Here is a 14,422-nt window from a genome sequence, read left to right as displayed (position 1 = left end):
CTCAGGGCTTAAAAGTTTGATTATTTAAAGAATGCCTTATTTATAAGTTATATAGTAAATTTCATCTTTTAATATCACTTCTTGTTGAAATAAGCCACATTAAGCTGTTTCCTCATAATGGACTTCTATAGGGGAGAAAACGCTTAACGGATTATTCACTTTATCCCCGGACCAAGAGCTCGTTCTTTTGTCAGCTCTAGCCGTATGAAGTCGCCGAGAACGGGATTGTGGGAAATGTCAGCGGTTGCTAGCACTCAAATTGTTCGGATTCTTGATTAACACACTCTTATTTACACATAAACAAATAGACGAAAAGCATACAATAAAGCATTTTTAGTACCTGTTTTTTATTTTTATGCTTTAAATGTAAAAAGTAAAGTAATTTAGATAAAATACAACATCAAAATCAATGAAACGTATCATTTGCAGTCTATCAGAACATATGTATTTGAATATGTATTTGAAGTGACTTTTAGTATGCCAATGCGAAAACGTGACAAAAAGCAGTCAGGGAATGTTTTATTCAAATATAACAGGACCAATGCAAAACCTCAGGTAAAACCACATTCTGTAATCCGAGCAGCGGCTGAAAAGAATTTGCATGTCACCTGAAAGCTGTGAACTGCCCGCCCCTTGAACTAGAAGAATGTACCTTTAGCATGACAGAAAACTCATCTTCAAGTCTAATTATATCCCAAACTGAGTTACAGAATTACAGTAATCCACGATAGCGTGAGAAATCGGACTCATATCATTACTTGAATCATCATGACATAATACACACTCACAAAAGTAAACATATGAAAACAGTTCTTGCATGTCTAAAACAGCTTTCAGAGTTCTCACGATGTATCATCTTAATGTTTGAAGTGGGCTATTTGAAAAGTCCCTCGGGCAAGCCCACACCTGATTCTTTTTTAAACCACAATGACGCAGCATGTCATCTGTATGTCTTGACTCAACATCTGTCATCTGCGATTCTCTGAGGCTTACAGAGCTTTGTAATTTACATGCTTTTTCTGTGGCTGAAGATACTAATCATTTCAATGTCAATGCTTTCATCCACGATTTTGCAGTGTAAGGCATGTGCCTGCGTCAAAATCTTTTGTTGGTCCTAAAAACAGCAGTCATGGCAAAATGTTCAACACAAGTTCTAACCTCATTTCTACCCCTAATTGAAACTACAGAAATATGATTTTGATTGATTGTGGATCAGAATGTTTTACTGTACAAGAGCTTAATTTTGACTTGAACATAATAGTTTCCAAAATATGATTTATGTTGACCCAGGAACATGCAGTTTCATCCTCTGTGAGCAATTGGGAACCAGTTTTGACTCATTTCAGCACTTTCGCATAAATTTTTCTGTTTCTATCCAGAGACAGAATTAAATAAATTATATTAGATTAAGGTAACTAATTGTTTAAAAAAATATCTTCAACTAACTACAACATAGCCTGTAGTCAGATACAGCCTCCCCAAGTAACGTTTTGAAATATTTTATGTGCAAATCTCTTACATAGCACAATTTCTGGAACACCTGCAGGAATTCAACAGAGAACATTTTGCTTAAGCCACTGTCTTCCGTTTGAGGCCACGTCTGGCAAGGTCACATTCCAGCATAAAAGTCAGCAAACCTGTTTTCTGTGGACAAGCGTTCAGTGTCGCTCCCATGAAACTTGTGTGATCCATAAAGATTATCAGTCACTGAGCTCATCAGAATATTCAAATTCAATTCTACTCTATCAGTCAGGTCGTTGCATCAAATTTAGGAAGCTTTGGTACATCACACTGGGTCCACTATTAGATATCTGAATTCAGGATTCCAAATGTTGAAGCAGAGTAGGGTTGATAAATCGACAGGCATATGTGAAATCTTTCTCAAGTCTCATCTGGTCCAAGTCTCTTGAAGCATAGTAAGAATGTGGGAGTTAAGCAGCATAACTGAAGGCTGTCCCCATGTCTTTTTGTCCCAGCGCATGACAGCTTCAGTCAAATGTCTTTGGCCTCAAACCCCAGACACTCTGATGCCCCTCCTAAGTGCAACCAGCCTGGAAGAACTGCCCCACGCATGGCTGAAGCTATGACGGGTTTCCAGATAGCCCTGGAGAAAGGGAGTGTGAAAAGATTGAGAGATGGATTGCATCAATGAATGAATGTAAATTCTCTGAATAGTTCTCCAATGGTTGCATACATACATGCACGCACTTCCATAAAACACAAATTTTATGTTGACAGCGCCTTGTTTTTCATCTTAATCCTTCATTTCTGTTTTACAAACTGAACACACACACAATTTAGACCATCATGAATTTCCCATCTGGTTTATGTTGGTTGTTTTCAGTTTGGTGAAAGTCTAGCTTGTTGACCAGCATGACCATGTTGTTTAGAATGGTCTTTCTAAAGAAGCTTGCTGGTTAAGCTAGGTCAACCGGATTAACTAGTTAATAAGCCTGATAAAACACTGCATTTGGTACATAGGGTTTCCTCCATTCTTAGAGACACACACACCTCGGCTAAGAAGCTGTAAGTTGCGTCCTTCCTCTTGTACTTGTAGTTGTAGAACCTGCTGGAGAAGCTCTTGTCTCAGGGTCTCTTGAACCAAACCCATCCTCTCTAACTTCTCGCCATTCAGTCTCAACAGAGCACGACCTGAGAGAGATGGAAAATGACAAGGACAGATATTTAAATAAACAGGTGCTCTTTGCCAACACGCAAGCTCTGTACCCTCTCTCTACATTATGTATGTCACAGCAATAAAGAAGTTACAACATCGCAAGTTTCCTAAATGTTGTCATCATTTTTTTAAGTGATCTCTGCATGGAGGACTTAATGTGTGTCTATTGTAACACGATTGGTGGAACTGATGCCCAGAGGCCAAAGCCACTAGGAGTTTATTTGCTCAGCCTGTGCACAAGTGCCATTCACATACTAAATACTTCAATCAAATACTTCAGTCTACAGTCGGAAAAAAACACTCTCAACTATTTACTGTGTTAATTCACTGCCTCACTGAGCCTCTCTCTGGCTCAAACTCAATGTGTTTGTGATCTTGATTTAGAGTTTTTCATGTTTCGAGAAAAGAGATGAACAGGCATTTGCATCCTTACATACCTGTAATGGCGTGGTGAGAAAACGCCTCCACGTAGGTCAAGTAGTTGTGCGGACAGTGTTTCTTTAGCCATCTGCAAACATCCTGCTGAGACCACAGAACCACCGGCCTGGAGAGACACGGCAAGGTGGGGCTGGTGTGGTAAGCGGAGTAAGATTCACCTGAACGTATCTGAAAAAAAAAGCATGAAAAAAGATGAAGAAAAACAATAGCATTGAGGAATCTGACAAAAATATAAATTCGTATTTACAAAGATGTTGAATAAAATTGTGACTGACTGCAAAATTAATGGGGTCCTCCCATGCATAAACAGTCATTCAGAAACAAATCTCTAGCATCACAAAAAGGCGGTACACATATAAACAGCACGCCTATCTCTTTACTCTTTACTCAGTCTCCCACTAGGACCTGCGGGAATTTTTTTTTTTTTTAAATAACGGCATTCCACATCATGCACTAGCTGTGATTAAGATGGATAGTTTCATCTCACACAGCTATCTGATTGGCTGGCAAACTGACACGCCCCTGATTCCCAAACTGAGCTATATAAATGAAGGCCATTCTGGAGTGATTAGTATTCGTTACATTCGCTGAGCTGGTGAAACTCAGCCCAATACCACCTGACTGACCCTCATCACACACTCTTACATATGAGCACAAATTAATAATGCGTACGTAAATCAAATTAAGAGCCATTTAGTGTAGAGTTTTGATAAGAGATAATGAAACCGAACTAAATGTGTCTGTGACCTACAATCTAATGATGTTCACAGCGACACCAAAAAGCATAAATATTTACATGGTTTAAAAGGATATCATTAAACGGGCACACAAACAGCTTTTCAAGAAGATTTCAGTTTTCCTACGTGACATCTTTAAAACAGAAAGTATGACTTTAATATTTATAGTAGTCTATGATTAAATCCATTTTTGTGGCAGAAACATAAAACAACAGTTTTCTTCTGAATTAAGCATAATAAAATTTATAGATACATAAATATCTAAAGACACCACATGGATGCAGACATTTCACTCGTCTCACACGTTTCTATTTACACCATACACACCACACACTATACAATTGCCCTTGTGAAAGACAAACAAATTCTGGTGTCTAATTAAATGGAGAAGATACTTAATAAGTCTGTTTTCACCCACAGTATTGATTTTGGTATTGATGAAGACGAGTCAGTTGAGTCTGCGGTGGTACTAGGACAAAAAAAAGACTCACAAAACATCAGCTCAGCTTTGATGTCTGTGCTATGCATATTTTCTTTACTGTTCAGATTCATCACCACAGTCATCCATCCTCGCAGAATCCCAGCCCTTCATTTTCTCTCTTCTCCCTCTATTTGTTTAGCTTTTCCAAAACATTGCCACCATCTGTACCCCATCCCTCAAGTTCATCTTCAATTTTCTTTCTCCTTCACAGTTTCGTCCCCAACTGCCTTTCTCCCTCCCTCAGGCAACTTTTCTACTTTATTTCTCTGCTGCGTTTGCCCTTGAGGGCTCGGGGGAATTCTTCCGTCTGCAACTGCAAAGAATCTCACAATACATTCTTGCACATGCACATACATGTATGCATGCATGCACACATACTGAATCGATGAACGCTCCACTCAGGACTATGTTGGAAGCACATCATCTCTTTGTTTCTGAATCTCTCTGGAGGGCATAACTGCACTGAGGTCTCTTCATGACCAGCTCTTGATGAGAACATTAAGCTATCAGGCATTGCACTGACAGCAACTCTATCTGAACTGTTAGTGCCAACCGTTGAAGATTTTTATCTACCTGCTTCCTTTAAAAACCTGAACTCAATATCGTTTGTGGATAATAAAAGGTTTTGAACAATGAGCTTTGAAGTTTATATACTTCAACAACCAGACAGACTTTTATTTAAGATTTCTCATAATTTGAGCACTGTACAACAGAGGATGGAATCACATACATGGAATGTCCCTACAGGGAGTGGTACAGACAGAGACTAGACATGGGGGAGGAAATAAATCACACCCATTGAACTAACAATATAAATTATTTATAGTGAAGTTACATTCACAATGTGAGTCAGTGTGAGTCCAAAAAAGAAAACATAAAACCCAATCCATCAAAAGTGTTCTTCAACACACAAAGGACTACAAAAAAAAGACAATAGAATAGAATAGACAAACTCTTCATATTTTTAATGGTAATTTTACTTTTCTTTTTGTCGTTTCACAGCTGTCCGCAGTGGTGCGTCTTGGCAAATTGTACAAGCAATAACACTAATGATGAAAGCGAGAAAAGATTTGTGATAAAAGTGATCCGTTTTCTTATTCTTTATCTCCTTTATTCTGGAAAGAGCGCATTGTCTGACAGGATCTCAGTGACTCTTTTATGTATAGTAGAGACAATAACTTTGTACAAACCTACATTGTTAGGGAAAATACTAACAACCGTGGACGGTATAAACAAAGGATTTGAGGATGAAACCATTAGGGGAAGATAAAACAGAGCTTAGCTGTTTCTCTTTCCTGTCACTGTGGGCTAACAAGGTTCCCCATTCATTACCGACGATTTTAATGAAGGCCAAACAGAGGGGCAGAGGTTAGCCAGAATCTCATCAACTCCCGATTGGGGTTCTTATAAGAACAAAATATTAAATAGATGTCGGATCACGGCAAGCTTTTGATCATCAATTTACTTTTAGTTCAAATCAAAGCCAAACAGTCTGTACCTTTATCAGTCTGGGGTTTAGAAAACCCCAATGATTTTAACAAGCTAAAAAGGTTTTGTGTTCTTTCTCCATTTACTTAAAAAAGCTAACATTTATTTAAGATTTTTAATTAAGGTTTTAGATAACAAAACAGTTGTCTTTTTTTTCTTTCCTTAATAATAATTAATGTTTGGTATTTAACCTTTCAAAGGGATAAATCACCCAAAAATGAAAATTCTGTTATCATTTTCTGATCCTCTTATCATTTCAATCCTTAGGCAGAATACACAAGAATATATTTTGAAGAATGTTGAATATCAAAAAACAATGTGTGTTTTGTCTTTCCATTCAATAGAATTAAATGGGTACCGCCTTTGTTTGGTTACCAGTATTCTTCAAAACATCTTCTTTTGAGTTCTGCAGAAGAAAGTCATAGGTTTCAAACAACAAGAGGGTGAACATACTAAATACTGATAGTTTTTAGAAGAAAACAAAAACAAAGCATTATGTTCAAGAAAATCTCCTTATCCTCCTAATAATCTACTAGACTAGTAACATTTTGGTATAGTAAATGAAAAATCATATTTTCCAAATGAAAAGCATCTCTTCTTATTTCATTGAGATTAAAATCTACTAATTCAAAGACCGAAAATGAAAAGGCCAGATATATTACAAACAATTACTTTTAAGTAACATTCATTTAAGACTGAACACAAACTCATTAAGATAATATTATCTATCTCAGTTTAGATAAATCAGGTTTGGGACTAATTAGCATGTGCCATCCTTTTATAAATTGTACAATGAGGTTGACTGTCGAGGCAAGTCTGACTTTGACCCACAAAGCTCCACAGACCAGCCTGGCGCTCACTTCATTAATATGCTAATGTAGATCAAATGAAGTTCAACCACACCTTACAGCCCATATCTCTGCTCTCAGAGCTCGAATCAACAAGCAGTCAGTGCTCATGTGACCGTAAGGCCGACCAAAGCTTTTTAAAGCCACTCTGTAGATCGTGGCCTCTCTTTGCTCTTCCCTCTGGCCTAACAGCATTCTGCCTATTCTTTACAAACCGTGCACCCTTTTAAATGGATTGATGGATAGATGGCTGGAGAGAGAAAGCTAGCTTTCACAGCTTTGTTTCCTCATCCGCACACTTTTAATGGATTGTGGATTGCTGAAAGGTGAGATGCATCCCAATATTAATAAAGCAACAATGGAGATCTATATAGATGACATCTACACAAACACAAATTCTCTATTGACACTTTATTATGAATAGGCTATGGAACTGAGAGCCCCCTTTGCATTCGGAGACTATAGTTTCCACAGCCTAAAAACGATTTTTCCTAGCTGAATTTCAATGTCAAGGTCTTTCTCTATTCTACCTTTTGATACATTTTAAAGTAATGTGCAAAATACTCTAAAAGAAGAAAGAAAGTTCTGCACTCAGTTTTGGGACTTTGCTTCAGTTTAATAACAAGATGGTATGAAACGTTCATCATGTGAAGCTCATGCAAGCAATACATAATAAACCACTTGGGTTCATTCTTATCTATTTATTTAAAGGAAGAGTGTGGATGTTTTCTCACACTGCAGATGTGAATTTTACTCCCATTCGACCATTTGATAAAAAGAGATTTCAATTAAATAGACTGTACGGTTGTCATGATGTTAAGACTCTGGAGTCTTCATTGGGCTATATTCTTACCTGTGGTCCTCAGTTCCGGGTTGCTGAAGCAGTTTGACCGTTCGGCCGCCTGCTGTTTTGCGGCTGTACCCCTCATGCCAGGTGAGGTTCCCACCTGTGCAGCGGCTCAGCTGGTATTTAAAGTCATCTGGAAGGGCCCTGTACTCCACCGCAGGGCGACAGAACGTAAAACTGGAGGCCGCTAACACAAAAAAAGAGAAAGACCAAGAGGTTGAGCATTTATGCATGTAGACATATTCTTTAACTACATGTTTGCCTTCATACCCCCCTTCAGAAACACACAGACCTCTGAGATGTACAGCAGTCCTGTCTTATGAGTCAGCAACCTGGGCTCTAGAGGGACTTATGAATTGTTGTGGAAGATTCAGCACATACTTAGTGTGCACTGTGCAAACATTTAAATGCCGGTCAAATATTTTTAAGATGTATACTTAAAATACTTTGCATACAAGCTTTGCATAAGAGCATGAGCCAAGTGCATAAATGTAAATTGTTTATTTGGTGGTTAAAATTAGGGTCGACTAGTTCACACATCAAATGTCTTAACAAAGCAAAACAACATTATTTATTATTTCATTGGAAACGAGTTATGTATAACAGAATGCTTTTCTTTTTCCACACAATGGTACAACACAAAGGTGAGCAGTCGAGAAAAAAGTCATTTTCGTGCGAACTACATCTCTGCAAGGATAGTTAAAAGCTAAGCCCTATCATAAAGAAATGTATGAATGACCCACAACTCCAGCGGGTGATAGGTTGGCTTGGATTCCTCCCAGAATAATATTTAAAGATGCTAGTCAGCAAAGTTAACAGGGAGAATTATGCATTAGCGTGTCAGAGGGTGATAAAACAGCAGAGCATTGGTAGCCCGTGGGGTACTCTAATGAAAAGCATATGAGGCTCCAGTTTTCCAGCAAGGAAACATTAAGTGCTGCTAAAGAGCGAACCACTTGAAAAACATCTTACAGCAACATTCTTGCTGAGCTAGACAGACAGACTTTGCAGATACGTAACAGAAAATGTAATTAACCAAGAGACCTGCGAGACCTTTATTACCTGTCTGGTAGTTACAAAACATCTGCTTGAACACACAGTAAACTGAGACTATATGCACATATAATTGTGTAAGATTCATGTGCATATTTCTAGAAGCAACGAAGCAGACCAGCTGAGTGGTTCCACATAGGGTGAGCTGATGCCACGAGGTGAGAGAAGAAAGTGCATTAACAAAGACCGTATCCTACATGCTCATTAAAACCTCAGCCAACCACCAAAGGGTTCGGCACAAAAGAGCATATTTGTGATATCTACGTATACCCCTTTTTTTTCATGTATTTTTAATGTCTACATACAAGATGTGCCTGTTGGAAGGTGCCGGGCTGGATGAGATAAAAGGATGTATTTTGCTCATTCCCTGTAGACCCACAGGCGGCTACAAAGACTGTCCTCATCAAGAGCGCATGGGGGGTGCCTGTCTGTATGAATGTATTTGGGATGGAGTTACAGATGAACAAAGTCTTTCATCACAGCGCCTATGAAGCAGACATTAGAGAGATGTCGCGCTGCTCTGGCTGGAGGGCGAAATCACGTCAACGCCTGTTAGTCCTGGATAGACATTGGCCTTCTCTTCTGTGTTCGGGCACAAAAAGACTAAATCTAGAAATAGCATCTAGGAATGGCAAACAGAAGTTTTGGAAATTCAGATATCACGGATAAATGTGGATGGTGCAATCGTGATGCACCATCCACCTATCATTTGCTGTAAGCTGATAAATCCTCATGCCTTTATCTTTTACTTGTGATAATATAAAAAGGAGGTCTTTATATTCAAAAAATCGAACCTGATCTTTTTTATAAAACAAAAATGCTTATCGATGACTGTCAAGTTCACTTGTAATTTTACTTGGTTTCATGAAAAATAAATTTGTTCAGGATTTAAAAATGTGCATTGTAAATGAATATTGCATCATCAGACTGATATGTTTTACAGTATGACCAAAACATTTTGTTCACAAATGAACACAACTCTAAAATAACATTTTATGTAAAGATTTGTCATCCACAAACCACAAATGAGATGAAATCGTATTTCTTACAGATAATTAAATCGCGGCCATGATCTCTTTCTCACCTGCTGCACCCAATGGACTTACGATGTGTTCTCTTGGGAGAACCAAGCAAGTGTGCCAGAGATCTCTGAGCAGCACGAGGGGTTTGAACTTAAGCTAGAGAGAGAAACACAACATCTGTGCAGGGTAATGAGCTACAGACAGAGAGAGCAAGAAGGAGAGAAATCTGGAGCTATCTGCCCGGACTCATTATCAATGCAGATGAATGCAAAAATGAATATGGAAACCTTCAATGAAGCAGTGTAATGACATGAACCACACAGCAGGTAACTGGTTCACTAATAAAGTGGAAATCAAAAGTTTTTCATTATGTTCTGTGATGTCACGACACAATAGGTTTAAAAGTCGCCAGAAGAGTAAAAAGCTAAGATTGGGGTTTTCTTTTGGTGTTTTTTGAAGGACATGAGTTTCGTGGGGGGTATTTGGTGTCAATGAGAAGCCACAAGTCAGCACTTTACAATTAATAGAGCTCAACCATGAGCACTAAATGTACACAGAGACAAATAGTTTCACTTTAACGGTTGGTGGGCTATTTACTGTTATATTGGCCAGCAAGAAACATAAACACACACCAACAATTCGACAATTCCTCATTACCTCCCTAACAGAACTGCTGTCGAGTCACTTTTTTGTAAGAAGATGCATTAACAGTAAATTCAAAACTCATTTAAATATATGGCATTGTACACAATGTACAAACTGTACCATTAATCCTGAAAAAAATCAATGAGCCGTCATACACACATCACACTGCATTCCCAGCTTCTCAAAAATAACCATGTTGCTGAATACAAGGCTATTTCATGCTTAAAAATGTGTAAAACACAAACTTGATGTTGCTTGATGTTTTTCAGTCAAATATGAGAAATGCGAGCACATGAATGTCAAGTGCAATTTTAACAAACAAAATACATATTATGTACATACATTTAAAACAAGCGAGTCATCGGTATAGTTCGCAATGTCTCATCTAGTTACCAATGTGAGTACGATCATCTTTGTAAATAAGTAAAACAATTACCGTCCACTGCCATGTCAACAGATTTAACAAGCTACAGGCAACAAAGCTCCTGTCAAATGAAAAGTTGTGCGTTGAAGTGCTCCATTTCCCACCGTGAGCCCCGGTAAAGATGTCGCGTTTGCAGGTACATCCAGTGTACTGATGTTTTCACACGCTTCCCAGTGTACAATGATAGTACACACAGCCTTCATTCTGAGACCTCCCCACGCGCACTCTTCACCACAACCAGATCTCATTCTTAACAGAGCTGTTACGAAGATTTTTAAACATTAAAACATTAATGATATATTAATCCCACTCTGTATAAAAAGAGCACGAATGCTTTTATCCAGCTATTTTAGTACATAATTCATATAACAGATATCTTAAACTGAATATACATTATGGCATGTGTTTATAGGCTATCTCTCTCAATCTATATTCTAAAGCACGGTTTTATTGACTAAAGCACGTGCTTTTTATCTATTTATTTTTCCAAAACGTCGACTAATAGCTTCGTGTATTAAAAGTGGTCTTTTTGTTTTCCCCTTTGGATGTTTCGTGAGAAACTCACGCTCGATTCTCTCTCACGTCCCCTTGTATTTCAGTGGCAACACACTGAGCCTTTAATTAGTCTTTAAGTGATGTCTGGAAAGTCAACATACGGTTGCGCCAAGGCACGGACGCATCTTGGCACCTTTCATATAGATTTTTTGTCTTATGGAGTATTATACGGTTTGAAATGATATATTTTTGGTTTAATTTACTTTATGTGTCATACGAAACGAAACGCCTGTATTACTGTTTATGGGTGGAACTTGTCCTCTACTGGAAAAAGGGAACACATTTCTCGGGTCGTTTATGAAACACTAGAGGGCAGCATTTTACGGTAATTCCTTCTCTCAGCAGTGCAAGGTATTACAACTACAAATATTGTTTGAATTTATCTCTGTACCTATTCTTTTCACAAAACAGCATCTAATATGTCAAAAGAAGAAAATTTTTGATGTATGTGGGGAATGAAGGTAGCCCATCTGATGCTATCACACAGATGAGCTTCCGCCTGAAGGAAATATAGATGCTGCAAGGTATCAAAACACTATGCTGTGTATGGGGCTGCAAGGTATCTAAGCATCAGGGTTGCCCACGAGGCAATAAAAAAAGTTTGCCTTAGTTGATAAATCACACATTGTTGATCACCCTATTTAAAGGAGCAATGTGGAGATTTTAGAGGCACTAGTGGTGAGGTTGCAAATTGCAACTAACAACTCACTCCGTCCCTCTCTCCTCCCTTATACGAAGCACTACATTAGCTGACACAGGACAACATCATCACAGTTCTCATTTCATTCCCGAGGGAGATAACGTATGAAACACGCTCTGTAAATCTGTTCTCCATTTAGGGCTACTCTAGAAACAACATGTTGGATTTTATGTTAAGGGACACACTGTGTATGTAGATAGAAAAAGCTTGTTCTAAGGTGATCTTCCAGCCTGGTCAAGCTAAAACCATGCAGCTTCACCAACTAAAAATGTGGCCAAACCCCCCTGAAACAAGCCTGTTTAGGCTGGTTTTATTTCAGAAGGGGATGTGAATGGCTGGGTACATAATATACACTGTACATTGCTTACCTGGAGAAGAGCTGGCAGCTGAATGCACTATGGTAAGAAGGTAGGCCGGTGGAGGCAGTTCTAAGCTCTGGACAATATATGCATAGTGATGGATATCTTTAAGTTGTATATGCCCAAATAATGTGTAACTAGGCTGTGTTTATGCTGATTGCCTTGTTTTACACCCTGTCTACCCCGGACGCGATTCAATGGAGCAGCATTCAACAAAGGTGCCATATAGTAGTATAACTGTTTGAGCATAAACAACATCTGCAAGTCTGGCAAGTCGGTGCTCAAAGTTCGCAGAAAGGAATATATTTTCTTTAACAAAAATCACTTTTGAAAGACTTAATGACTGGCTGGTTGTGACTACAACGAGATACTTCCTGCAGTAGTTACATCATGACAGCCTGCCCTGCCCCCTTGCACACAGATAGGGTAATATTGAAACACATTTTAAGCGATACACCAATCACAAAAGTCTGACTCAAGCTTGACCAATCAGAGCATTTTGAAAGGAGGGACTTCATAGAACCAGGAACTCAACAGCCTGTTTTCTGTGAATCCAGATGAGGGTATAAAACACAGGTAAAATACGTCATATATAAATCATTTTTTGAAGATCGACACATGAACACCATTTGTTTAGCACACCATAAACATAATGAAGAAGTTTCTTAAATAAAGTGGTATATCTATGATTTTCTTTTTCTTTCTTTCTAGGATTAGCCTACAAGCCAATGAACCACGTTATATTATATTATTATGAAATCAAATAATAATAAAATGACAAAGCATTTAACAAAATTGCTAAAGATATAACTAAAATGAACATGAAAAATAGATATGAAAAAATATGATCAAGATATAAATAAAACTTATTCTGCTTTAGATACATTTTTTTAGATAGATATTTGGACTGTATCCCATTAACAGGCAAGGACAACAATAGTTCATTAGCGATATCTATAAATACATCTATTTTCAGATCCGCTTAATAGGCAAAAGTTCACTCTGATGGTGCAGTAGAACCGAAGCAGAATGTTTGGCTTAGTCGCCAAGGCTTTCAGGAAGATTGGTCGCTAGTCGCTTTTCGAGTTGCGAAAGGGTTCTGAAAAGTCGCAAAATATAGCAACAAAGTCGACAAGCTGGCATCACTGGTGTGCACACCGATGCGAAAAACGGCAGGCGTAATTTTTTTAAAGGCCTCGTCTCATTTTTGTTTAGATGCGCAGGGTTAAAATCTGGCCAACCACGAACAATGAGATTGGCGCTTTTATTCACACAAACTGTCCCAGCTCATATGAAGAGGAAGTAATATGAATTCTTCTTCTGTGTCAAGCAAGTGTCAGAAGCATAGGATGCGTCCGAAATCGGGTACTGTGACAGTACGTACTGAATTTGAATAAGTTCCTATCGGCCGTCAAATACCTTCTATATAGTATGAGTGGGAGTAGTATGAATACATTTCGGACATACTGTGTCCACCATGTTTTATGGTCATTTGACCCGTGTGTTCTTTGACCTATGATGTATTAACAACAACCTATACGTGAGAGTTGATTAAAACCTAATTTAGTCAGCTTTGGAATTAACATTAAAAGCGGTCGTCCACCTTACCGCTATATTTATTTGATTTACTTTTGAATGTTTTGACCGTTGCTCAGCTCCCGTGGCATCATGGGATTGAGAAGTGTCCATCCGATCCACACTGACGAATCTCGGCGGAAGTAGTAGACCGGTCCGTGTACGTTTTATTCATTTGATATCCTATATTAAATAAATTAATGGAAACTGAAAGATGACTCGTTTTTTCATTTTTCGTTTAGTTCAACAAACGAAAAATTAGATTTCGCCCCGATTTTTCATTTTTCGTTTGTCGTTTAAAAAACGGATTTCGGACTCAATATGGGATTCGTACATGTGGGCGGTGCTGTCACGCCCCTTTCACCCGATTGGTCAAATCGCTCACCATTCTGTACGGACTTAATTCTACCCAGCAGATTAAGAGTCTGTACGAGTGCGATACTGACAAGTGTTTGCACTTTAAAATATGTTTACTTGAACCACCAGACAGCCTCGCATATCTTAGACCCGCTAGGTTAAGAGGGACGTGCTCACTGGACTTTCTCTTGTTTTCTGTGCACCTTGTCTCACAGC

General features: G+C 38.4%; 1 protein-coding gene across 1 annotated transcript; it reads right to left on the bottom strand.

The window, feature by feature from the left end:
- Positions 1-417: 417 nt before the first annotated feature.
- samd10a (sterile alpha motif domain containing 10a) lies at positions 418-10,809 on the bottom strand. The gene is made up of 5 exons (XM_056773402.1): positions 10,673-10,809; positions 7,530-7,703; positions 3,115-3,291; positions 2,512-2,652; positions 418-2,104 (listed from the first exon to the last, which is right to left on the bottom strand). Exons 1-5 carry the CDS (start codon positions 10,683-10,685, stop codon positions 2,082-2,084), a joined length of 528 nt encoding a protein of 175 aa, XP_056629380.1. The 5' UTR covers positions 10,686-10,809; the 3' UTR covers positions 418-2,081.
- Between the last annotated feature and the right edge of the window lie 3,613 nt (positions 10,810-14,422).

This window comes from Triplophysa dalaica, chromosome 18 (genome assembly GCF_015846415.1).
Source record: "Triplophysa dalaica isolate WHDGS20190420 chromosome 18, ASM1584641v1, whole genome shotgun sequence".
Classification (NCBI taxonomy): Eukaryota; Metazoa; Chordata; class Actinopteri; order Cypriniformes; family Nemacheilidae; genus Triplophysa; species Triplophysa dalaica.
The sequence above is the reverse complement of the archived record's forward strand: the minus strand, read 5'-3'. Positions and strand labels throughout refer to the sequence as shown.